Source organism: Coloeus monedula (genome assembly GCF_965178545.1).
Source record: "Coloeus monedula genome assembly, chromosome: 11".
Lineage (NCBI taxonomy): Eukaryota > Metazoa > Chordata > Aves > Passeriformes > Corvidae > Coloeus > Coloeus monedula.
In genome coordinates, this window is record NC_138791.1 from 3,810,893 (window position 1) to 3,837,510 (window position 26,618).

Genomic DNA, 26,618 nt, shown 5'->3' on the forward strand with positions numbered 1-26,618 from the left:
CATCATGTCAAAATGTAGCCCCAAAACCCCCTCTCAACACCTCCGCTGCAGGCTGGGATCTCTTCTCCCTTTATGGGCAGACACAACACCAGCTCTCCAGCATCCCCAGCATGGAAGCCCATATCCCCCACCAGTCACACACTCACGCTGTCACTGCTGCCTCCTTAAAAGGGTCTTCCTGAACTGGAGAGATCCAGAGCAAGTGTCTCACATTTTACAGACACCTGATACCTACCTTGAAAGGACCAGGACAGGGCATAGCAGGCTCTCTGCAGACCCTCTCCCAGGGTTCTCCTATGTAGAATTTACTTTGCTCGATTAAGTCCCCCATCCCTTCCTTCCCCCCAGCTTTTTTTTCCAGCCGTCTGAACCCTCTCCTGCTCCTCCAAACTCTCCCCCCATTCCACTGAATTCAGCCTCAGGTGATGCAGGTGAGACACAGCTCATGCTCTGCAAGGCTTTGCCTTGTCCACTTTCCTGGGGATGGACATCACTTTCCACATGGCCTCACCCCACCACTGTCCTTCCCTGCACAAGGGGCCTCTGTCTCCCAAGGGCTGGCACCCCAAAGATTTCTGAAGGGTTGAGCACATCCATCACCCTACCTTCAGCACCCAAGCTAAGACCTCCACCCTGAGGTGCAAGAGGGTGGAAAATGCTCAGAAGCCAGTTGCATTAACAAGCGTGCACAGCAATATATTTTATTCCCTAAAAACATGGTTTCAGCCAGTGCAGGTACTACACATTCTGGCCTGAGGCAGCTGGAAATAGGAAATGTCAGATTTGTGCAGTAGAGTGCTGTATTAGGTGCCTCACCACATCTGTTTCTTGCAGCTTGGACAGCCCTGCTTCAGGTGTGGATTTCTTGTTGCATGGCTCCAAGCTGAAGAACCCAGACAGGTTCAGCCCCACCAGTCTTCCCCTCCCCTGAAGGGAGCCATTCTTCAGCACTTCTCCAGGCCATTCCAAACCCTCTAATGGCAAGGCAGAACAGTTACAAAATAACAAAAATACTCTACAATCTTATTAAAACATAGGAATTAACAAACAAGTTTCCACCAACACGTGCCATGCACAGAGGTCACACCAGCACACCTATCTCTGCTTCCGAGTGGAGCAGGGGCTCACCCCAACACTTTCCTCCCCAGTCAGCAGTTTCAGTGCCAAGCGTGCACAACCCATTCTGGACTTCATGGCCCAAAACAGGACAGGGCCCAGGCCCACCTGTAGATCTCCCCAGCCCCCACAGGCCTGTGGTTGAGGGACAGTGTTTAATTTGACGATGAATATACAGACACTCCACAGCCACACAGGTTGCTCTACACACTTCTTCCTCCAGTAAACTTTCTTGGAACTATTTACACCAGGCATGGAGCTGGTCCAGGTCCATTCTCCCTGCTGCTCTCAGACTGACATCCCAGACACTCGTCCTGCACCTCCTGCTTGTGGCTGCTTCCAAGAAGTGCAGTTTCACCTGGTGCCAGAGAGCCCAAAGCAGCAGCAACTGCAGAGCTCTGAGGAGGCCAGAAGGCAAGAAAACCCTGTTAATTCTGCATGAAAAAAGGAGGAAGGAGTGGTAAAACAAGGAGGGCAACTCAGTCCAGGCATTAGCCAGAGGCTTGGCCTCCTGTTGGCTTGCTTTAAGGGCAGGATTCTGCACAGGGGAGCTCATCTCAGCCACAAAGCAGCATCAGTGCTTTTTGCAAACAGTACCCAGGCAGTGGTGGCTGCACACCGCCTCGTGCCAGGCTCTGGGCAAGTGTGCTCTGCCCTGCAGTCTCTTCCAAGCCTCTCCCAGGAAGGGAGGGGCTCTCACAGCAGGAAAGTGTCCATTCTGACCTGGCTGCTGCCAGAAGAAGATGCAGAAGGAGCTGCAGACGCTGGTCTGGAGACCTTCTTCTTGCTCCTCACTGATAATGGACGGATTTCTGCCAAGTTTGTCTGGAGGTAAAACTGTCAAGGAAAGCACAGATCAGTGCCCCGGGAAGACAAGTGATCCAACACCTGCTGCAGTCCAGCCTGAACCATAGACCTGGGACCCAGTCACACATCTGCATCAAAGGAAGAACTTCCTGCAGGACGGGATGGGCTTTGCTACCTTCTCACAGCAGCAGAGCTCAGACACACTCCCACCCCATGAGTCAGGGAACATTTCCCGAGCAGGGGGTTTGGACTGGATATTAGGAAGCATCTCTCCACTAAACAGGTGGTCAAGCATTGCAACAGGCTGCCCAGGGAAGTGGTGGAAGTCCCTGGAAGTGTTCAAAAAACATGTAGATGTGGTGGTTAGCGACATGGGTGAGTGGTGGGCTTGGCAATGCCAGGTTGATGGTTGGACTCTCATCTTAGAGCTCTTTTCCAATATTAATGGTTCTATGCTATCCCCTTGCACATAAAACAGCATTTTAACAGCATATCAATTCGAGTGGCAAGACCTCCTGAGCCAGGACACTGTGCAGGTAAAGGCAGAGCAGCCAGAGCCTGCAGCCTCTCATGGGAGAGCAATCCCAAGGCAGGAGCAGCTCCACACCCACGGGGTGAGCTCAGCCCAGCCACTTCTCACCAGAGCAGAGCAGCAGCATCCCACAGGAATGAGGGCTCATGAGGGCTCCGGCTGCACGGGCTGGCAGGCACACAGCCAGCAACACTGCTGCTGTAAGATCTCAAGGGCACAGGCAGTCCCTGCAAATTGCACTGATTTCTAGCTGATGTGCTCCTCTGAACCAGCCACAAGTGCTCTCAGCAAGTTCAGGTCCTTGAAGCCTCTGCCAATTTGTTCAGAGAGAAATCAGATCATTCTTTGAGGATCCCAAGTCCATTTTTTGTTGACTGAGACTAAAGAGGAGGAATAGAAATGAGGTGCCCACAGCACCAGTACCACCACATGAGCTCCAGGAAAGGATACTGGCTCTATGAACTTTGTCCTGCCTCCCATGCCATCGTAGCCTGTCCTCACCTAGGAGAGAAAAACAAATGAGCCTGGAGCAGCACACAGAGCCTTGGCTACCTCCCCTCATGCTGGTTATGGCGAAGGGGGAGTCTTGAAGACCACACATTCTGGAGAGGGGTTAAAGGCACTTGGAAACACTCAGTACTTGCACTAAGCCCTCACTTTTGGAAAAAGACTCATGGGTAGAATAAAGTTTGGGAATATTGGGCTACTTTCTGAGACAAGCCAAGCAAGGCTTAGGATTTTGTCACTGGGATGGAGGAATACAAGGAGAACACTCCAAGCTCCAAGGAGGTGGAAGAATAGGACATTGAGAGCCACTTAGTCTGCTGCCAGGAAGGGAATGAGCATCTGTCATCCCTGGAGCTCTGCAGGACTGGGAAGTAGCCAGGTTGTGCTCCGAGATTTATTTTCCACACACTGTATGTGGCAAGGTAAAAGCTTTGTTTGCTTCCTCTTGCAGGGTCAGTTCAGGACAGAGGTGGCAGTGCCAGGCCTGGGCACACTCACCAACTGGACAGTCATACTTACAGAGCCCATGTTCTTGTGGGGACCCCACAAACTGCCCAAAGATGGCTTCTTGGAGAGAACAGAGTTCCTGATGTATGCTGGCAAGAGTCCTTTAAGAGCATCATCCTCCAGATCATCTGCCCTGTTCTGTCCCACAAAATAACAAGAAAAGCCCTTTAACCAGCACAATCTGCTGAATGGAGTCCACATAACAGACAGCACTAATAGCACAGACATATTTAAGGCAATGGTTACTGCCATACCATATGTCAGGCTGAAAACCAGCAGCTTCCAACCTCCCAACTGGGGCTCATGTGGAACAGTGCCCAGGAGGCAGGACACTGCCCCCAGCAAGGCTGGGAGAACAGCCACCTCAACTGACCCCACAGCCCTTGTGGTCAGCTCCAGGCAGTGTTCGTGAAGCACATCTGGGGCAGAATTATCAGCAAGAAGCACGTGGGTTCCCACCCTCCCTTCTCCTGCCCAGTTCCAGGAGGCCTGAGGCAGCAACAGTGTTTTTTCTAAGAGACCATCAAGGAAAACACTTTGCCGCACAGACTGGTTCTATAGATGGGCCAGTCTATGGCCACAAGGGAGAAAATGGATTCTTTATCCCAAGCTCGTTAACAGCAGAATCAAAGAGGCGACACAGAAAAGCCAAGATTAGTCCTTTACCTCCACTGTTTCCTTCAGAACTTTCTTCGCCAGATTTACCACAGGAGGCCTGTAAGGAGCCCAAGGAACAAATCAGCAGAGATTTATTGTTCAAGTGGAGCTGGCAAGGACGGACAAGGCCAAGCAAATGACGACAAAGCTTGCAGCACGCCATCAGGCAGCTGGAGAGCTATCTGATCTCACACAGCAACTTCCAAAGCACTGAGACTTTGATCTCCTTTAGAAGCAGAAAGAGGAGGGAAAACTCACGGCTTTTTATCCAGCTTCTGCCTTTTTGTAGTGCCAAAGGGGGATGTGCAGGGCTGGTGTTCAGGGGTGTCCACATCATAAGTAGCATCGAGATTGATCTCATCGCTGTCGGACGGGCGGTGGAGCTTTGGATGCTGCAGTTCCACAGGAACAGGGCTGCAAGGCCAAGAAAAGCATCAGTCACTGAGCCACCACCTGCCACCCATGGGAAGGCAGAGCTGGACCCCATGACACTGAGTGCTCAGACAGCAGTGGCAGCTGGAGCAGAGCCCTGTTCTGCTTACATGTCAAAGAAAGGACAATCTGAACCCCAGAGTTTAAATTCAGTGTCCCAAATTACTGCTCCCCCTCAAATAATGAGCGCTGTGACAGCAGCACCCAGAGCCCAGGAATCACACTGGCACACTGCTGCTCCATGGACACAACCCAGCTTGCTCTACTGGGGTAATGGCATAGGCTCCTCAAGAAAGGCTGGATAAAAGAATATGTCATTTTTCAGGCTAGATTTCTCTGCCTAGCTAAGATCTTTGGTCCCCCTACACCAGGGGGACTCTCATCACAAGGCCAGCTCTAAAGCAATGAGAAGAGCAGCTTTAGGGATGTTTCCCAGGCAGGACACAGTGACAAAGACTTTTTCAAAACCCAGGCCATTCCTCCATCCCCTCCTGACCCAAACCCTCCAAGACACAGACTTTTTCTATGTGTGTGACATCATCTTGTCAGCCACAAGGAAAAGGACACAAGGAACAAAACAGCCATACTTCTGCAAGACAGTCAAACTGTCAACTCTTGCTTTGGAGCTGTCACCTCCATGTCAGTACTGTATCTGAGGATGCAGCTCACTAACCTTTCAAAGACTAGCCGACTGAGTGTTTCCCTGGTTACAGAGGGGACCTTCAGAGTATCCTGCAGGATGTCTATCTTCTTCTTCAAACTCTGGAGAGAAAAGGGAAAGCAGATAGTGAGATAAGGAAAGATTTAGCAGTAGATACTTTGCCCCTTTTCCATAAATCAGCATCAGGTGGAGCTCAGAGGTAGGCTGGGAAACTTAAGCCACTGAGCAAAAGCCAGCATAACTCCTGCCTTTGCAGCTGCAGACCAGTCTGCAGTAACTGGCAGCTGGCCATGAGGAATGATATTCTCACCAAGATCTCCTTGTCTGCATTCTTCAGATCTTTCTGTGTGCTTTTTAACTCCTCCTTTGTCTTCTCCAACTCTGAAGTTGCTTTCTGCAGCTGCAGAACACAACAGAGTGTGGGTTACAACACCTGGGTCAGGGGGACTGCAGAGCCCTGTGAGAGCAGCATGCTCTGCACCACATGTTACTCCCCCTGCTTAAGGGCTCAATTTTCCTGTGTCAGTCTGCCCAATCTCTCCTGTATCAGCACAGTCCAATCCCTACCCAATTCCACAAGCTGCCTGCAGAGGGATCTCCAGGGCTGCTTGCCCAGCGTTTATGCCTGACAGCAACAGTTTTTCCCTGCTCTAACACTTGGTGGCTGTGTTCTGAATTCCTGCAGGATTTTGGACACACCAGAGCACAGGAATTACAAACCACAGGCTGGAGGATGGCTGTCCATCAGCAGTACTGGCACATGGACAAGCCTGATTCAACAGGGAAACATGCCAGGAGCAGGGGTCAGGAAGTGGACTGCTACCACTTCAGACACTTTTGTGGGTACAGGAGTCTGGGCCAGCTCATGGACTGTGGGTACAGTCAGCTCTCTGTCAGCCAAGCCTGGAGCCCCCTGTGCACTGACTCGCATCCTCCTGACCCACGCTGGCCATCACAGCTCAGGTCTGACTCAGCCAGGAAAAGCCTAATTCCAGCAGCAGCACATTGTGTAGGGGTTAACTCCTCTGGGGAGCACAGCACAGCAATCTGAAAACCTTCTCCATTTGAGGGGACAACCGCTATGGCTGAGTAACAAAAGTAGGCCAAATCCACCCACAACTTCTCACTTTGTTGGCTTAGACACAGGGATGCCCCAGGGAACACCTGTGCCTTGGGGAGCGAGGCTACAGACACATGCTTTTCACAGGGATATGCTACCAGAACAGACAAAGAGAGTCCTGCCTGAGCTGAGCTAACAGACCCCAGCCAGGCCGGGAGCAGGGGGAGTACAGCAGCAGAGGCATGTCAACATCCCCAAGCTCTGCACCAGCTCAGGACCAGCCCAGGCAGGCTCTGTGCAGGGTCACCTGTGTGTCTTCACTGTGCTTTGGGAACCTCTCCTGCCGAGGCACAGGCAGGAAGTGGGAGCCCTGGCCCAGTTCAGTTGGCTGAAGGCACAAAGCTGGGTGTAACTGGTTGTGCCAAGCCAGGACTAAGCCCGGCTCAACTGATACTGGCTCCAAACCCTCTCCCACTTCCTTGGGGCCCAGCTCTGCAGCAGGAGGAGCTGGCAGTAGAGTGCTCAGCAGTGTGGCCGGATGAAGGAATTGCTACTTCCAGAACCCAGTGGGAGCAGTGGAGCACCTGCGTGCTGCTGCCTTCCAGCACAGGCTCCCTGCCAGACTCTGGCTGGCTCTGCACATGCTGCCCCAGCGACTGCTCTCCTGACAACAGCCCATGAGCTGCTCACTCACCACATCACATCCTGACCCAGAAACCCCAGCCTGACCCTTTCACACACCTGTACTGATCAGAGTGGGAGGGGGTCACTGCAGAGGCCTTAGGCCTCAGTTATGGACAGGGATCTACAGACCAGATGTCACCCTGGCAACTCACACTCTCCCCCTTTACCTTGTTATTGACAGAAAACAGCTCCTTCTTCAGCTTCTCTGTCATCTCACCAGAGATCTTCCGAGCCTCCTTCAAGTTCTCGTATTCCCTGCAAGGAGACCCAAAGAGGCACGCTGTTTGTAAGACAGTTGAGCCAGAACTGCTCAGAGACAAGCCAAGACCCTTAAATTGAAGCTCTGGACCTGCAGAGCTACCAGCAAAAACCCAGGAGACACAAAGCCCTTTAAGGAACAGAGACAAATGTACCAACACTGTGTCAGACATTCCATTACACCACAGGGGAGAAAAAACCTGCACAGGATACCATGCTTGATTCCACCAGCAAAATGGGAACCAGAGATATTTCAGTTGCCAGTGGAAAAGACAGACAACAGAGCACAGCCTCCATGCTGGCAGCAAACAGGGGACTTTGCTATAAGTGACTTTTCAGAGACTTCACACTACTGGCCATGCACATTCATTCCCAATTACACCACAGGGACACTCGCCTCATTACAGCTTTGTACCAAAGCTGCACTTATTCAGCTGCCATCAGAACAGGCACACAAAAAGCTGTGTTTTTTCCCCAGCAGGACCAGATGGATATCCAGGTAGGGGAGGGCAACAGTGCAGGCTCGCTTTGCCAGAGGCCACAGCTGCACAGTGCAGTGCTGCAGAGGGCACAACCCAGAGCTCCGCATCCGCTCGCTTTCCCCCGGGCGTGAGAGGAAAGTGGAGGGAATAATCATCATCACTTCATAGGTGCACTGACAACTCTGGAGACAGTTCCCATGGTGACACACATGTCACTACAGTGACAAGAGGAACAGTTCAGTGTGACAGGCTCCAAACTAGGTCCCCAGGATCTGTCAGTCAAAACCCAGTGGAAGCCCTAAGAGGTGGCAAGAGCCCCGCAGAGCCCATGTGCCTGTCAATGCTCAACAGAGGGTTCTCCCTGGGCACCCCCAGGACAGCACCAGCCAGCTGTGCCAAGCCTGCAGCACCTACTTTTTGAGGGAGACACAGTAGATTGCAAGCTGCTCCACTGCTGCCTGTCCAACTCCCATCTCTTTGATCATCTCCTCCACTTCTGAGCGCTGGCTCTGAAGCAACAGCTCAATCCTGCACAAAAAAAAAAACCACAAACAAAAACATACCCTCAGCTCATGAATCACAAACAGACCTGGGAAAGAGACAAAAGCCCTGCTTCCCCTTCAAGGAGCTGGTGCAGCCTGAGCTTCTGCTGCAGGCACTCTGGGAGAAGAGACACAACTGCCTCACCCCAAGCAGGGCTTTTCACTAGGGAAAAGCAGCACTACTTGGACTAGAGAAGGGGCAGCTGTACAGACATACTGCCATGAAACTGATGCCCAGCTCTTGGTCCCTATAGCCCTGTGGCTGACTGTGTTCCTGGGCTGGCATTCTGCCCCAGCATCCTCTGATAACAGAAATGGCACATAGCCATGCTCAGTGCACTAGAGATGAGGCCAGTACCCTGCCTTGCTGCTCTTTAATGAGAGCAGCTGTCTGGAAACATAGCAGGGGCAAGAGCACAGGCAGGCAAGGGCAGCTAAAGCAGCCATTTCCAACCTTACAGGTAAGCTGGAAAGCACATAGAGGTGGGTGTTGCAGCAGGCCCAGCAGGACCCCTCCTGCCCTCCCCAAAAAGGGCAGAGGTGTGCAGCCCAGCCTGCAAGGCCCAGGGAGCACCCCGGGTCTCACCGCTCCATGGTTCTCAGCTTGTTTCGCAGCCGACGGGCCTCCTCCTTTGAACTTCTGTTATCCTCCTGCTGCTGCTCCAGGAATTTCATCTGCTTCTGCAGGGAAGCAAGCACACACAGACCGTTAGTAAGGCTCCAGGGATTGTTGGAGAAACATCCTGGCTTATGTGCACTGCAGGCAGCTGGGAGCATACATCAGCTCTAAATGCTATCACCACCTCAGCAGCCCGAGATTATGGAGAGTTGAGCTCCCTCCCACTGTACCCCAGCTCTGCTCTCCACAGGCACAGCAGGGTCTCAGCGAGGCTGGAGCTGAAACCACGTCGTAGCCCCTCTCTGCTGGGAGCACTGGAGGGGCTGCACAGTGCCCTGTATGCAGCAGTGACAATTTGTTTTTCAAAAGCAAAGGAGTCCACAGCAAGCAAACCTTGCTGTCGCCTACCCCTCCGTGCTTCAGCCTCCCAACTCTCCTTGCCACTAGCTGCTTAGAGCACAAATAGGAATGAGTGGGTCTCTTCTGGAAGACCTCAGCCAAACCAGACCCTCACCTGGGCACTTCTGTCACCTGCTGCAAGCCTATTGCAACCATCGCCTCTCCAGCTCTACAGCAGTAACACAGAATTTCAGCTGAGCCGGAAAAGCACACATCTGCACTGTGGCAGAGGATGGGGAGAGCTGAATTAGCACCATTCTGATGCATCTGTGCTGTCTAGGTTTGCGTGTGCCTGGGCACCTTGCACAGCAACTTTGAAAAACTCTGGTTTCATCACAGTGCTGACTCCGGGGAGAGGCCTGGCAAAAGATCATTGCCTTGTAAAGCTCCTTCCCACACAGAAGTTTAAGGATTTTATCCACTTCCTGCCACAAAAACCAAACAGCTGTGAAACCACTGGGAAGTTGAGGAGGGACAGTGTTGCAGGCTCATGTGTTACTCTTGCTTAACCGGAGCTTGTCTCTGGCTTTCCCCTAACCAGGGAACTCTCAACACTTCAGATTCCCACAGCAGTGGTCAGAGCAGAGTCCCCAGCTTTGGCTAGCCTGCAACAGCACCAAACTGACAGTGACAGCAGAAGACAGCACTGGCTCGCAGCCTTAACCTGCGTCACAGCAAGTTAAGCCTGTATTTTCACTGCAGAAATTTAGTGCTTTAATCTTTAATGATGCAGTTTAAGACAGCGCTTGGCATTCAGCTGGGAAATGTCGTACACTACAGGAAAGACACCTCCAGGTCCCTAATCCTTCTGCCCTGCCCAGCTTTCATTAAAGGGACTTAAGCATACAGAGAGGGTTTTGCAGCAGGGAAGATAAGCACAGAGCCTCCTCCAGAGGTGTTGAGGCAGGAAAACCAAGCACTGAGATGCTGAGTTGAGCAGCAAGTACCAGCTTCCAGTGTCACAATTCTTTCTGCTGAAGTAGGGGGCATCAGAAGTATCCTGCCACTGACCTAACCAGGATCACACCAGCATCTATAGCATGGCCAAGATCCAGGCTGCCTTTACATGCAAGCAGATTGGATATAATCCCATGGTTGAGCAAAAGCAGTTGTCCTGGCTCACAGTGAGGCCTGCCTGGCATTAATTCCTTACTCTGTCCTGATGTCAGATAGACCTCCCAGATGCTTCTTCCCAAAAGAGCCCAGCTGCAGATGGCATACAGCAAGACAGCATCATGACACATCTCTGCCCAGGCTCTCTCTGGGCCACTTGGCCTTGCAGATCAAGAAACATGATGAAGTTCAGGATACTGGGTTGGAGCGCTTGGGAAGCGCAGTAGGCACGTACCCCACCTTTCAGCCTGCACCCCACCTTCACACAGCACAGACTCTAACCCTACCCTAACCTCTAACTCTAACCCCAGCCCAGCACCAAGGCTAAGCTGCTCCAATACATCCCAACAAAGCTGCTTCTGCTCTTACCCTCTTCCTGTTTACACACGGTACATGACTACACACTGAGTCACTGCACGCTGAAACACAACAGGAATATTTGATCCCTGGACTTCACAACATTACTAACCTAACTGAGGCAAAGCCCTGGCAACAGAACAGAGACAGGAGAGTTAGCTGGATCAGATCTCACTCAGCTGAAGCCTGCAACTCCCCTTCCATATTTTTCAGTTTGATTTCTCCCCCAGTCAAAGTAAGAAACTAATTTTCCTTGAATCCCGCTTGGCCTCAACCCATTTCAGAAGAACATTCTACCTCAGGGAGTCAGTGTTTCAGCAGTGGGGTGCTGGGGCTAGTTCCTGCTACCACCTTTATGACCAGCACTGCCACTTCATTAGCGAGGCTCAGCCACATTCCTCAGGCTGGACTGGCATTTCTCCCTCACCAGGGACACCTCTGCCTTGAGCACCTGTACACAAACCACAGGCCTGTAGGCTTTTTACGCCTCTGAATCACCTCAGGCAGAGCACAAACAGGACCTCGAGTCCAGCAACAGCACTTGCTTCAATTAATCAAACCAAAATGAAAACCCAGGCACCAAACCCAAAATCCCACCAGCACAATCTCTTTATTAGCAGGATCTGAAGACATCTTCAACTGAATTAACACTGACTGCATGATGGTTAGTCCTGCTGGGGACAGGAAGGGTACCTTGAGAGAGGAGCACAGCATCTCTGTCTCTCCCACCACCTTCTGGAGCGACTCTATTGTGGCATTGCGCACATCCAGAGTGTCCCTCAGCCCGTCCACAACAGCCTGGCATTCCCTCTTTTCTTTCTCTGCAAAAGAAGAAAGAAAAAGGTCATGGCCTGGTAACCCAGACTCCAGCTGCACCACAGCAGCAGAAGCACACAGACTGCTTGCAGGCTCAGCTTCAGGCTGCCAGGATTTGGCCATTCCTGGAGAGAGCCATTTCTCTAAGTGCTGTCTGCACCAGGGTCTGTACTGAGCAATTGCTTCTCTCAGTGCCAGCAGGCTTCAAGATTTCTTTACTAAAGATAAAAAATTCCCTTTAATAGCTCTCCAGTGCCAGCCCTGCTAGCATTAAGATGATGTATCTTAACTCTTGTGTTTTCTCAAAGCCAGGCTTGCACAAGGAAATAATTCCTCTCAAGTTACACCAAGCTGCCATAGAGCTGGAGAACAGAGCTTTGTATCCATCCTCCCCACATGGAACCTTGTGTGTCAGGAACCCCTTTGGGGGCCATTGAAGTGGTCCAAAAGCTGCTGCACATGCCCTCACCGGCCATAGCACCTACATCAAAGGGCAGGAGGCAGTGACACTGGGACACTGTAGGACAAATGACAGCTTAAGTAGATTCCCCAAGTGCCTACTTTTTGCAGGTCACAAAATCTTTTGAGTCCTGCTGCCCCCTCCCCTTGGCAATCCAGGAGCAAAGCACATGCATCTGACCACCAGAGAAAAGGTGGTGGAAAACACCACCAGATTTCAATTTGTTTTGTGGAGACAAGGGAAGAACAGCTCAGAAAGCAACAACCACCATCAGGAGCTGCCAGACCTATGCAGGGAACAGCCAGCAACACCAACAAGCTCAAAGCAGCTGGATAATGAGGGAAAGCAGGAACCCCTCCACCTAACCCTGCCGAGAGCAGGGTAAAATCCTCAGCTCAGCATCTTCAGTCTTTGCTAAAATCACCTGTGGCTCCAGCCTGGCAATAGTAGAGAGCCAAAGAAAGCCTTTCCAAAAAGCTTGTTCTCCTTGCAAGCCATCCAGTTTCAAATTCTGCCTCCACATCCTGTGGAAGCATGACCTGCAGTGAAGCTCCACTGTTCAATCAGGGAGTAAAAGAGCCATGTGGGACCAAGGAACAAGGGAGCAACGTGTTCCAGCAGAAGCACGCGGGTAGCTTCTCCATTGATCTGAATAACCCTTTCTCACCAGAAGCAGTGCCTGGAGATGCTCCCTTGCATTTTCAGGGACTCCACACCCACCAAAAGAGTTAGGGCTTCCCCCTCCTCCGTTCCCAGCTGCCCAGAGGCAGATGGCAGGAATCAAACCCCTCCGTGCAGCAGGAATGAGTTTTCAACTCATTCAGAGTGCCTCCCACAGAGCCTGCTGGGTCTGCTCAGAGCTCAGCACCTCTCGAGCCATTTGCAGGCTGATCAGAGCCTGGCAGCTCCACAGCTCCTCTGCAGCGCACACAGCAGAGCACAGCTTCACGTGGAGAACTTATACACAGGAACCAGCAGAGAGCAGAGTACCCACAGCAAAGGAGGCAGGAGGCGGGAAGGAGCTTCGCATTTCCAATATGAAAAGAGAATGGGACAGGGAATGTCAAATCCAACCTCTACTCACCAGAAGCCGAGAAGATTAGCAGGGCCTTCAAGCAGTTTTTCTTGGATAATATCCTAGCAAGAATCCCAGCCACCTTCCCCAGAAGATCTGGCTCTCTACCAAGTCACTAAACTCAACCAAGCTGGCAGGAGAACAGGCCTCAGAATAGAGACGTGCAGACCATCCAATTCTGCTCTCAGGCTAAGGACTGAATCCTCAATCTACTGGCTATTCATGTCTGTCTCGTGCATGCAGGGAACACAGAGGAAAGACAACTCTCAGGGCGTGGGTGAGCCCCCAGCATTCTTTAAACATTTTTTTTCCTCCTTCTGCTAGCATGTTTTAGGATTTCTGTCACTTAGACTGACATTTTCCTTTTGCTGCTCATGACTCATGTTCTGATGACAGGCTGCCTACAGACGATGCTTAAAACCCATCGACAAGTCTCCAGGGCTTTTGCTTTTCCTGCCTCCCTCAAACATCCTCTAAAATTAAAGATGGGAAGATGGAAGTGCGCACACACTGAACTCCGTCTGCTCTTCGCGCGACACATGTGGCACTGCAACAGCCAAACAAACCCGAAGCCTTCCCACTGCTGCTTTTGGACACCACTTTCACCCTCTCTCTCATCTGTTGGAGGGAATGAGCCTTTGCCATACGCAGCTGTGAGTTTCCCAGCAAGCAAACCAAGGCTTTTGCTTTTAAGCTGATTCTGGATAGAGCTGTGCTGCAATTTTGTAACCTTGTGATTAGGAAGGGGGTAAAAAATTTGCATCTTCTTGTTTAAACCCACAGTGAGTTCCTGAGGTACAGCAGACCTGGGCCAGGCTGTGGACTCAGGCTCTGTCATATAAGCTTTGCACAGCTTTAGGTGCTCTCGCCTCAGAAAAAGCTCTGAAGAAGTTGTTCTAGCAAAACAGTTTGCAGTCTGAATCATGCCCTCAGCTTCAGAGAGGGGTGGCCTCTGCACAAGGGTTCCTCAGACCTGGGCAAGCCACCTGGCACAGGAAGAGCCCAGGACCTGCTGATTGTGGGTTGCCAATCCCCTGCAGGCAGCTGGAACTCACCTTTCAAGGAGAGCTGGGCCTTCACCCTGTCCAGTTCATTCTGAAACACAACACAGAGAAACCCATTAGGAAATGCCCTGCAGAGATGCTTTCACCAGATCTTAAAAAGACCCAAGAGGTTTCTCAGCGGGACGTTTGGACCAGGCAGGTACTAAGGAGGGAACACAGAAACAACAAGCACAGAGTTACAAGCCCAGACTATCACAGGGAACGGAAAGAGCACCTCCAACTGGCATTCTTCAGGGGGAGAGGAGAGGTTTGCAGCTCCGTCTTAGCCTTGTCAACCTTGTGTTTCTCACACTGTCAGTCATCCTGTTTTAGCTGAATAATTTTGGAAGGCTCTCAGGGAAACACAGGAAGTCAGGCAAGAACAATTTTTATAATGTTTTACCTAAACAAGGCAATAAGGCAGGGATGTTGCCAGACTAACTGGATTACTGAGAGTTCTTTAAACTGAAGTGAACTTTAATCAGATGCAGGTGGGAGACAGGAGGGCACATCCGAAGATCTGAAAAGGTAACCAAGCATGCACTCACATGCTGACACTGAACTCACTGCAGTTTGGGTTGCTGATATGAGCTAACAGCTCAATTGAATGGCTGGAAACAGATCACTGAGAAACCAATCCATAACACGCCAAACTGACAGTGCACAACATCTCCTGGATACCACAAGGGTCTGAGAAACATCAAATATTTCTAACGCCTTCATCAAGGATCAGAAAGAGGCAGCAAATGCCCTGTAGTTTAAATTAGAGATAATGAAGTGATATAACTTAACACTGGCAAATAGCCAAAGAAAATGTAGAGAGGTTAAAAAGAGAAGCTATTTATATCTATATATATATTTAAAATAAAAACCAGAGAGAAATATATGCAGCAAAGAGTCAACAGAAGATGACTTAAAAAGCTGTGTTAGAGAACTGCAGAGGAAAGCACATAACAAGTCAGGCAAGAACTGCAGTGGAATAAAACCACAATAAAATGCCAGCACAGGCACACAAATCTGTGCAACCCAGAATGCTACATGCAAATCTGAGCCGAGAATAGCACCAGCAGTGACCACGGCTCTGATGGGACCAGAGCGAGGCTCTGCTAGTGACAATAAAGGCAGGAAAGAGAATGTGGGATGTAAAGCTTGGTAAGCAGAAGGGACTAAATGCAAAGCCTAGCAGAGCTGACTGGGATTTGCCCCAAGGGGCACAACTGCTGGAGGGCTAATGTGGAATTAACTCTGCTGCAGGAACTATTCTGAAGTAGCTTCCTCAGAGTCCTATTCAGGAACGATTAGTGAGCTCACAAGATAGGCTAATTATCATGATAGCAAAGAAATCCTGGGCTACTGCGGGCTGCTATGTAACATCACCTCATTCATCAACTTAATCTGAAATCCCTCATCCTCCACCACAGCTCCTAAAAGCTGCTCCCAATTTTCTCTCCTCTAAAAAAGCTCTCCTCTCTCTGCCAGGCTGAGTTACGAGAGCACATTTTCCCAAGATCAAACGAGTATATCCTGACCACAAACAGACAGCTGTCCTCCAAGGCTTCTACCTTCCCCAGCAGGTTTACAGGCAGGAATCCTCCCCCACCTCCTCTTCACCAAGCTGAAATCTCCTTCGGAAGAACTCTCCGCTCCCCAGATCACAAGCCGCTCTTGACAGACTCACTGAGGTGTTACACCGCAAAACTCACCCTTTTCCTGCTCTGGGAACAGCCACATGGAGACTGTTCTGCTCACTAAGGACCATCTTTAAAATCAAGATGGGTTAAACTGAGGTTCAGTAATGAAAGAAATGCTTAGACATTGAGCCTGTGGTCTGCAGCTACTCAAGAGATTTAGGTTCCCACTGGTGTTTCCATTGAAGTTTTAGCCTGGGGGTGGAAAGCAAAACAGCCCCAGCACTCCTTTGGCTGAGAGTGGCAGCAAGAGTGAGGAACAGCAACAAAGACAATTACTGTTCAAAAGATAATGCAGCTAATTCTGCAACAACAGGAGGGGGTTTCAGATCATGAGGGAGCTCTTCCCATCACTTCACTGAGTACCAAAGACTGGTTCTCAGAAGAGAATCCCAAGCTTGCCTCCCCAAGATGACAAGCAGACCACAGCTACACACATTTTACTTTTCTAACACATCCTTTTCATGGCAGGAGGCCAAATGCTCATTCCAGGACAGCTGTGGGCTGCACAGATACAGCTCCAGTTGATTACAGAGATGAACACCACTCTATGCCCAGGCTCTTGGAGGCAGTGGTTCATCACAAACCTTGGATTTTTTTTTTTTTCTTCAAGTGAAATTGCTTCTGGCCAAGGATGCCAGCAATTCTTATCTCATCCTCTGAAGAGCCTGGGTTTGGCCCACCATATACTTGCTTTGAACTGCCTGGCCAGAATCAGACACTCCATCACAGACAGACCTCCCACCTAGATGGAAATTAGTCCTTCACCCACTGTGAACAAGGCATCTGTATTCTTAAGGTTCTCCATGTCCTCCAAAAACAAGGCAGCACACCACATGAAACTGGTGACAAACGCAGCAGCCACCTGTACCAGCACACACAGCAGTGAATACCCACACAAGCTAATGATGCTGATTTACCCAGAAAAGTATTTGGTTCTTTCTGCTGGTGACCTCGGTGCCCTCATTAAGCAGGCTGTACACTGGGGCTAGATGCTGCTCTGACAGACACACACAAGATTTATAGGAGCAGGAGGAATTACCATTAAACTTGCTGTGCATGAGCAGCTCCACAGTCCTGCCCTTGAGCAAGGGAGCAGTTCAGCACAGCCTGCCTGGAGCAGAAGGCTGGGGGAACCCATTTTGGATCCTGGGGCAGGGGTGAGAGGGAACAGGAAGATTTTCTAGGGCAATTCTCTCCAGGCAACCCATTTCCAAGTCACTCATCTCATTACACTCGTGAGAGCGGATCTCTATACGTACAAAAGGAAATGTTCATCTGCTGCAAGGGCACACAGCTCCCAGTGCCCAGGATGCTCCTCCATTCCTCAGCACACTTTGACCTTCAGTTTCGTCACTGGCAGTCTTGGAGAAAGACAGTGCTACTGACATTCTAGTCTGGCTGGCTTCATTTTAAAGACATACAAAGTACATATAGAATTGTCATGGCAACTGTTAATTATGGTAATTGCTGCACATGCTGCTTCTAAACACAAGAGGGTACAAGCGTCCTGTTATACCGAGGTCAACTGGCCACGCTTTTTTTGGAACAGATAATTCCAAGACAGAAGGAGCCATGTTTCATCCCCACTACGCAAAGGAGAACATGGAACAGCCACTCTGTGTTTATTCCTACTCACCCCTAACTCTCCGCACCCAAAGGTGGCACTTGGAGCACACCACCCAGCATCCCAGCTCCAGCCAAGATCCTGCCAGGACCCAGCCTCCCCACTGTTCACCACTGCTGGTGTGGCTTCAAGCAATCCCTTTCCTAATCTCTCTTGGGGAATCATGACTTCATCATCACACTGCCCCACACCCTTCAATCTGCACAACCAACCTCCCTGCACAGAAGGGAGGAGGGAGCGCTTCCTCCAGTGGCCCCTTCTTTCCAGAGGGGTTAGCAGGGCTCACAAGCCACAGATACCAGCAGCAATTTGCTGCATCTCGGATTTCCCTTCTCCTGCCTTCGGGAACAGCTCTGTACCCTCATTCCCAAGGGAGAAACAGCAGTCTGATGTGATGCTGCTTCAGGAGGCTTCCAGGTAAAGTGAGAAGTACAAGGAAGAGCAGGAAGTAGAGGAGGCTCCTTGAGTCACCACATGAGATTTGGTCAGGGGGAATGCTAAATCACCACAAAGACCAATATGCTTCAGGTCAGAAACATGAGCACAGCAAACTCCAGCTTGGAAAGCACCTGCTGGCAGAGGACCAGCAGGCCAGGCCACACTTCCAGGAGGCTGAAGCATCACATGAGGAAAGAACCCTCCAGTCAAGTTACCTGCAAGGTCTCAGCATCCGGTGCTGCTTGCTCCTCTAGGGTAACATCAAAAAACAGCTTAGTGATGATGTGCCTTTTGCTGACCTAAACACAGGAGACAGAAGAGTTTGATGGGTACAAATATGGAAACAACGGATACGGAAGACAGATGGAGGGGGAGAAGGTACCATCTTGTGACAAGGCCATGAAAGGCAAATCAGATCACGTGTTTGACACCATTAGTGGCGATGCTCTGCTTTGGCTCAACAGCACAGCAGCAGACCCCCCACTCAGTTTCTGGGAGTGTGACTCCAGCCAAGCTCCTGAGCCGCAGCAGAAAGATTCAGACATTTCTGAATCGAGCGCAGTCTGTTCTCTGGCAGCTCAGGCCCAAGCAGCTGATGCTGAGCTAACATGATGCCAAATCCTAAGACAGAAGTACGTGCTGCTTTCTGCAGGCAGAAGGTGCTGTAATTGAATTTGATAGCTCTCCACACCTCCCCCATGCAGTTACAGCTTTGTGTTTTAAGTATTATATACAGTCATGACACCAGCTAATTGCATGGTTACTGCCACATAAGATGTTATTTCGCGATAACTCCATGGTAACCCAGAGATGTAAGAGGCAGAGAAGAACAGAGGGAATCAACAAGTCAGGGAAGGAACAAGGGCCAAGACCTTGAGAGGAGGAAAGAAGCACGAACAGAGAATAAGCCCAAGTAGCAGCTGGCTGAAAATTTACATCTGAGAGCAAGGAAACATCTCCTGCAGCCGCTGCATGCCAAGACCTACTGGTGGCATTAAGGCTGGTGACACAAGGGACTTCAAAGAAGTTCAGGTCCCAGTTAGGCCAATGGAAACCCAAGCCTCAGCTTCCTATCTCAGAAGCTGAGCACATCCTTCCCTCCCTCCCCAGCCACTGCTTTTCTCAAGGGAGGGTCAAGTGCTGTGGAGCCAGGGGGGGTTGTAAGGCCCACGTGCAGTAGAACGGGCTGTTCACCTGACAGCAATGGGCTGGGCACGCCAGAAACACAAGTCAGGTGTCCTTGTTAAGCCCCTGCAGCCCCTTCTGTCATCATGCCAATACTTACCCAGCCTAAGTAAAAACTGTGGAAACCCAGAGCCCTTTTCTAAAGGAGCTGCAGTGCAGACAGTGGCAGGGCACCCTCAGCCCACTGCTACCAGAAGGGATGTGGAAGGGAGTTCATCCTTTCAGCCTCTGGACAGTCCCAAGTGACAGAAAGCCCCTCTGCTTTCTACCATGAGCCTTTTCTGGCATCACCCCAGGCCACGGCTCCCTGGTGCCATTGCAGAGCACCATGCCACAGGTGTGCACAGGGGATGGCTTTACCTGGCTTCTGCACTGCGGGCATGTCCGGCTTGGTGCAGTGTCAAACCACTGGATGAGGCTGAGAAAGAAAAGGAAAACATACAGTAAATCCTCAAAATTCTGGAGCACTGCTTCCAGGGACCATCCCCCAGCTCCCCAGGAGACAGCAGGATGTGACTCCTCATTGCACACTCAAGCAGAACCGTAAACCTTCAGTCCGGTGCTGGGGCCGACAGGAGCGCCGTGTTCCACACGCATGCTCCACATGCATCTCCAAGACAATTCCTGGCTGAATTTAGCATGTGAGCTTATCTTTAACAGGGCAGAGCTTTTGTAGAGCTCAGATCTCTCTGGGAGACAGGCTTTGAACAGCCGCAGCTTCACAGGAGCGAGCGCATCCGCACACAGTGCGGCACAAGGGCTGCTCTATCAGGATGTGACAGCTGAGATCCCAGCCCGGTCAGCTCCAAGGGGTGCCACTGAACATGGATCTGCGGAGTGAGGAGCACCTCACTCTGCTCTGAGATGATGAATTCAAACCTGCCGGGCTCCCCAGGAAAGCCACTAATGCATTTTGCAACCAAGCCATCACATCACACTGGAAAGGTTTATTTTGGGAGCAGGGTAATGATTTGGAGCTGGCAGGTTACCTTTGGAAGCTCTTCCTGCTCTGCTGGCTGCTGAAAGAGAGCAGGCCCGAGCAGCACTGCTGAGTGAGAAGTGACAATCACACCCGTGGTCTCTCTCCAAGCTTGTTAGCCAGGAAAGCAAATGCCCATCCCCTCCCCACACAAAGTTTATTTCCTCAGAAGAATCATTTCTTTTCAACACAGACACTTGCACCACAGCAAGAAAAGCATGGAATTGCCAGGGAGGCTTCACCATAATCCAACACCTCTCCCTCCAAATGCCCTGTGACACTGGCTCTTCTGGAGAAGGGAGCTTGCACGCAGCACACTGACAGAATCACAGAATCAATTAGGTAGGGAAAGATCTGAGATCATCGAGTCCAACCTATGACCCATCACCACCATGTCAAGTGCCACGTCCAGTCTTTCCTTAAACACCTCCAGGGACGGCGACTCCACCACCTCCCGGGACAGTCTGTTCAGACGCGTAACCAGCACAGCCCGGACTGCTGCGGCAGCTCCGTGAATTCCTCAGAGCCCTCGCGCGGGGCCACAGAAGGTGCCCGTGGCTGAGACCCCACGGCCCGGCCCGAGCCCCCGCCCGTCCCGGCGCTCACCAGGCCTGGTGGAAGGTGTGCCCGCACGGCACGGCCGCCACGTCCCGCTCGTTGTCGAAGAAGTCGGAGCAGATGGTGCAGTGGGCGCGGATGGGCATGGCGAGGCCGGGGAGTTTGGGAGCGGCTCGGGAGGTCAGCGGAGGTTAAGGGGGGTTCCCGAGGGTCGCAGCCCCGGGACCGGAGCAGCCGCGCGCCCCTGCGCCGTTTAAACGCGACCGCGAGCGCGCCGCTTCCGGCCCGCCCCGGAAGTGACCTCAGGGGCTCCCGCTCCGGGGCCAAGGGCGGGGCTGGGCTGAGGGGGCGGGGCCGGACCGGGCGGAGCGTGAGGGGAGCCGCGCCCTCGGGCCCCGCCGGCGCCCCACGGAGCCCAGCGATGGCACCCGGCATCCTTCCCGGGGACAAGCGCTCACGTGGTCCTGCTGCCTTCGCCGCCCGGGCAGCGGTGCCGCTTCCAGTCCCCCCCGTGCTGCCGGCACGCGTGGCAGACCCCCGGCCCCACAGAGAGACTGGGCAGGCGGCGCTGGTGCTGTCTCAGTTTGTCCTCAGCGGGGTCTTTATTTGCCAGAGAGACAGCGGCGGGGCGCGGGGCGGCGGCGGCAGCCGCGGGCAGAGCCGGCCCTGCAGGCATGCAGCTGCGAGGGGGGAAGCGGGGACCGGGGAGGGGGCACGGGGGGGGCAGTGGGAGTCCTCCAGGCACAACGCGTGGGGAGCCGTGTGGCTGCCCCCGGGTCCCCGTGTCCCCCCCCGGGGGTGCCGGGACGAAGAGGGGGTCTCCGGGACGGCCCCCGCTCCGTCCCGCGCGGCCCCTCCTGCGGTCCCACACATGCACGCGTGTCCCGGGGGGCCCCACGGCGCCCCCCCCCGCCCCAGCGCTGCGGGGCGTGCGGCCGGGGCGGGCTGCTCCGCGTCTCTGGGCATCCCCGGGGGAGGGGACGGCGGCGGGGGACAGACTGAGAGAGCTGGGAGGACATGGGGGAACGGGCGCCATGCAGGGCTCTGCCCCGCGGCCGGCTCTCCGGCGGGGCACGTAGAAAAGGGGGCGCAGGCGGGGGAGGGGGGGCCATGCCGGGGCTATGTACAGGGGCGCGGGGGCCGCTCAGCCGCTCTGCTCGCTGGGGGGCTCGGCGGTGGCCCCGGCCTCGTTACACGTGGTGGCGGGCTCCGTGCCGGGGGCCGGGGGCTGCGCGGCGGCTGGCGGCGTGCCGGGGGCTGCGGGCTCCGGGGCGGTGGCGGCGGGGGCTGCGGGCTCCGTGGCGGGGACCGGGGCCGGGGCCGGGGCCGTGGCCGTGGCCGTGTCGGTGGCGGGCTCTGTGGCCGCGGGCTCCGTGGCCGCCGGGGCCGCGGCCGGAGTCGCTGCCGGGGCCGGGGTCGCTGCCGGGGCCGGAGCCGCTGCCGGGGCTGGAGCTGCTGCCGGGGCCGCGGCCGGAGTCGCTGCCGGGGCCGTCGCCGTCTCCGTCTGCTCGGGCGCCCGCAGGCGTTTCATGAGCGTGGTCACTCGCACGGCTTTCTGCGGGGGAGAGGCGGGGGGGCGTGGGGCTGGCGGAAGGGCAGGGACTGGCAGCCCCACCAGGGTCACAGCCCCGTGCTGGGGGACCGGGCTCGGCTAAGAGGGGACACTGAGGCACGGCACACCCACACCCACCTTCCACTTGGCCCGGGCGAAGTTCTTCTCGATCTGGGCACAGACGCCATCCTTGATGTTCTTGTCAGAAGCGGCATTCCCAGAGATCCTGGGGAGGCAGGGAGGGGTGAGCAGCCCCCACCAGCCCCCCCGGCTCCCCATCTGACCCTGCTGCTGCTCACCACTCATGGGAGATGGCCTCCTCTGCTGTGATCCTCTGGTCCTGCTCCACCTCCATCAGGCGTGTCACCAGCTCCTTAGCTGGGGGCACAGGGGGAGAAGTCAGTGTTGGTGGGGGACAACATGGGACCCCACGTAGCCCCCAGTGTGGGGCTCACCCGCCTGCGAGATGTCATCCCAGTATGGTGGGTCGAACTCATAGTCCCCAGCCAGGATTTTGCGGAAGAGATTCTTGTCGTGGTTCTCATAGTCATCCTCGTCTGCCTCCTCGTAGAAAGGGGGGTTTCCCGAGAGGCTGGGGAATGTGGTGGGGGGCTCAGCCCGGCCCCAGCCCCAGCCCCAGCCCTGAGCCCTTGTAGCTATCCTGTCCCTCACCCCACACTCACAGGATGTACATGATGACACCGATGGCCCAGCAGTCCACTGGCCGCCCGTACCGCTGCCGTCCCACCACCTCCGGAGCTGTGAGAGACAGAAGAGCAACCATCCCCCGGGGTCCCCAGCCCCCGGGCTCTTGGCCCTGGGGTGATGGCGAGCAGGAGGGATGCACTGGAAGCACCTAGGCAACCCCCCCAAGGTGATGAGGAGTGGGAGAGGCCCACCGGAAGCACCCAGGATCAGCCCCCAGAGTGATGGGGAATGGGAGGTGCAGCAGCAGGTAGTAAGGAGTGGATGGTAAGGAGTAGCAGGGACCTGCTGGGACCCAGCACTGCCCACCCCTGCATGCCCACCTGGCTGGCTCTCACCCACCCAGGTACTCGGGGGTGCCACAGGGCTCCTTAATGAGCCCGTTCTCCAGCTTGGCCAGGTGGAAGTCACTGATGACGATCTTGGAGTTCTTCAGGCGATTATAGTACACCAGGTTCTCCAGCTGCCGGTGCAGGGACTGTGAGTGCCAGGACGGGGGGCATGGCACACCCATGGGTGCTCCTACCCCCCTGCCACCCACCTTGAGGTTTCTGTGGACAATCTTCAGTGAGTGCAGGTAGGCAACAGCCTCCAGCACCTGCCGGATGACATTGCTGGTGTCCTTCTCCGAGTAGTAGCCCTGGTCCAGGATCCAGTCGAAGACCTCCCGGCCAGTGGCCCTGCAGACAGCAGCTCTGCCGAGACCCACCCACCCGGGTGGGGCCACCCCACACCCTCCTGCATCTCCCAAACTTACAGCTCCAGGAAGATGAAATACTCTTTGCGGGTGATGTAGACGTCCACCAGCTGTAGGATGTTGGGGTGCTTTACCCTGCAGAGAGACAGGGGCATGGGTGGGAGTTCCCAGTTTGCCGAGTAGCACAGGATCCCCTCCAGCCCCAGCACGCACATTTTGAGGATGATGATCTCGTTTTTGGCTGCCTTCCGCACTTTCCGCCCATCCCGCTTCAGAAACTTCTTGCAGGTGTACAACTTCCCTGTCGTCTTCTCCTTGGCCCGGAAGATTTCACAGAACTCCTCCCTGCAAGGGTACCCCCAGACATCACCCCCTTCCTGGGGACCACTGAGACTGGGGGTGCTTGGGTGGTCCCTGGGCCCACCAGCATTCCCCCAGATCCCAGCAGTCAGGGGAGATGCCACAGAAGTGGGAGGAAGGTGTGGCTCAAAACCACTTTAGAGGGGAAGGAAAAAACAGCAGCGAGAAGCAACTGATAGGGAAGAAGCAAATAGATAGGGAAGGGGGAAAAATTGCTGGTTAAAAAGCCCCATCCTCAGGACAGTAGGGGTAAGCCACTGCGAAGCCACTCCTGCCAAGGTGGAACAGCAGCACACCCGACATTAACATCAGCGCAGCGGTCGGGGAGAAAGAAGGGGAGATGTGCTGGTAGCTGCAGTATTTCTGTTCTATTATTAATGCTGCTTGAGCCATCGGCCAGGCTGGAGCTGCAGGGGAGCCCCCGGGGGGCACTTGGCACTGCTCCAGCAAAGCCGTTGGCTTTCCAATCCCCCTGGCTGCGCTGAAATCGTTGTGGCCACTGCCCTGGGTGGAGGGGAGCAGTGAAGTGACCTGCGGGCTTTGGGACAAATTGCCCAGACAATAAAGATCTGAGAGCACCAAGGTCCCCACTGCCACCCAGTGTGACCCTGCCAGGCGTGACCTGTGGCCAAGCAGGTGTTTTGGAAGTTGATGAAAAAAATTCTGGTGCATATTTTGCAGTCAAGCTGCTCTCAATGGGTGTGAGGGCTTAATTTTTTGGAGTGCATCCTAACAGGTTCCCCAGCACAGCAATAACAGCTGGGGGGAAGCAGCAGAGCTCCACTGCCCCCCAAGTGACATCTGCCTTTCCTTCACTGTAGCAGAGCCCTCCTGCTTCACAAAGTGCTCAGGGGAGCCAGGATCGTGTGGAATTGCTGCAATCCCTGCAAATCTTGAGGGGAGGAGGGAGGGATACAGGGAGCTGCCCAGCTGCAGCCAGCAGCAGTGGGAATGCTCACTGCCCTCCTCAGAGCTAGCTGTGAATATCCCCCATGCACCCATGATCAAGAGGGACTAATTAGGGTACAACCACCCCAAAATACACCCTGCAATCCCAGCCCAGCTGGGGACCAGCACCCCAAGAGCCCCCGCAGGCAGTGTTGTGCCACTCCTCAGCACCCCAAGAGCCCCACACAGGTGGCTGGGGTTCCCCAGGGCATCCGTGGGGCCGTGGAGGGACCAACTCACGTTTTGATGACCTGGCCCAGGTCATATCTGTCGGTCACCTCAGACGGCTGGTTATAATCTTTCTTGTCTCCCAGCGTCACGCAGCCAAACGGCATCGCAGGGCCCGGTGCTGGCAGGGCAGGGAGAGGCAGTGAGTGCCCCGGCACTGCCGGCCCCCCTAGAGCCACAGCAGACCCTCCCGAGCTGTGCTAATTAATGTGGAACCTGAGCACAGCAGCGCTTCTGCTCTGCAGCTGCCACAAGCCGCCATGTGCCCAGCCCCACCGATGTGCATCCATCCCTGTGGCATCTAGCCTCTCTGCCTGGGCTCAGGCTGCCAGCACAGCCACAAGCTGGCCCCTCTGGCCCCTGTTTGTAGATTATTAATGATTAATTAGCAGTCAGGGTTAGCACAGTGCCTGAAGCACCCACTGGGGAGGCAAGCGGAGGTGAACGGATCCTTTCCTGTTTCTCAGCCCAGTTTTGCCCACGGTAACATTTCAGCAGACGGGGCCTCCCCAGGCAGAGATTGTCACACGTTGTCACATGTGCAGTGGGTTACACCAGTTTCAGCTTCCCATCCCTAACCAGCCCTGACTGTGGCACCAGGCAGGTGGCACTGCAGCTTGGAGGTGCCAGTCCTCCCGCCACTGGCAGCGGTCAGGACACTTGGCACACACCAGCTTCTCCAACCCTATAGGAAGGATGCTTTGCCCCTTGCTTCCCTGTTGGGAATCCTTCAAAACCAGATCCTTCCTGGAAGCTTCCCAGAAAAAAAAATTGGTCACATAAAGTGATTATTTTCCCTTTCCCACCATGCTACCAGGAGGAAGTTTCAGCTGACATTATTTTTTGATGGCTCAGAAGATGACAGAGCTGCCTGGGGCCCCCCAGCCCTCTCGGATGGGCCTGAGCGGGACCTTGTGATGGGAGGCTGGCACAATGCTGGAGGCACCCATTGCCCAGTGCTAAAGCTCCCCAAACACCACGCTGTGCTGTGTGGGCCTGGCTGGGCCGTACTGGCAGCACCCAGGGCCCAGTGGCGAGGGCTGCGGGCAGGATGGCTGCGGGATGCGGGATGCGGGAGCCGGCATCGCGGGTACCCAAGCGCCGAGCCTGTTGCTATGGCAATGGGAGCTGAAGATGCAGAAAGCGGCACATCCTTTGGAGGGGGCAGGGACGGGCAGCACCCGGCAGCACCCAGCAGCACCCGACCCACCTGCAGGTGCACAGCCCCATCCCTGCTGTGCGGGCCCTGGGAGGAAGGCGTGCTGCCTGCAGCACCCAGGGCAAGCACCTAAGAGCTCCCTGGGGTGATTGACCCAAACCTGGGTGGGACGTGAGTGCCGTGAGCCAGGGAATGGGGGGATACTCCTTCCTGCCTCCATCCTTTGGGGTTGACCTGCCTCTGTGCCTGCTGGAGCAATGCCCATAGGATGGGTGCTCCCATCTCGCAAGGCACCCAGGCACCATCCTGCCAGGAAAGCCTGCACCGGGTAGGAGCACCTGCCCTCATCCTGCTCGGTGTGCACGAA

The 26,618-nt window shown here is 54.1% G+C and overlaps 2 protein-coding genes across 2 annotated transcripts; both read right to left on the bottom strand.

Annotated features, from left to right (window-relative positions):
* Positions 1 to 1,812: 1,812 nt before the first annotated feature.
* Positions 1,813 to 20,748, bottom strand: TRAIP (TRAF interacting protein; the record flags this gene model as incomplete). The annotated part of the gene is made up of 15 exons (XM_082288488.1): positions 1,813 to 1,941; positions 2,906 to 2,956; positions 3,482 to 3,607; positions 4,136 to 4,184; positions 4,385 to 4,540; positions 5,232 to 5,320; positions 5,530 to 5,619; positions 7,131 to 7,218; positions 8,118 to 8,231; positions 8,832 to 8,926; positions 11,427 to 11,554; positions 14,140 to 14,179; positions 18,096 to 18,179; positions 19,426 to 19,483; positions 20,651 to 20,748. 15 exons carry the CDS (start codon positions 20,746 to 20,748, stop codon positions 1,813 to 1,815), a joined length of 1,395 nt encoding a protein of 464 aa, XP_082144614.1.
* Positions 20,749 to 21,746: 998 nt separating this feature from the next.
* On the bottom strand, positions 21,747 to 25,199 carry CAMKV (CaM kinase like vesicle associated; the record flags this gene model as incomplete). Its single annotated transcript, XM_082289034.1, has 10 exons — positions 21,747 to 22,157; positions 22,293 to 22,380; positions 22,454 to 22,532; positions 22,610 to 22,746; positions 22,838 to 22,913; positions 23,202 to 23,322; positions 23,401 to 23,539; positions 23,617 to 23,691; positions 23,770 to 23,901; positions 25,105 to 25,199. 10 exons carry the CDS (start codon positions 25,197 to 25,199, stop codon positions 21,747 to 21,749), a joined length of 1,353 nt encoding a protein of 450 aa, XP_082145160.1.
* Positions 25,200 to 26,618: the final 1,419 nt, after the last annotated feature.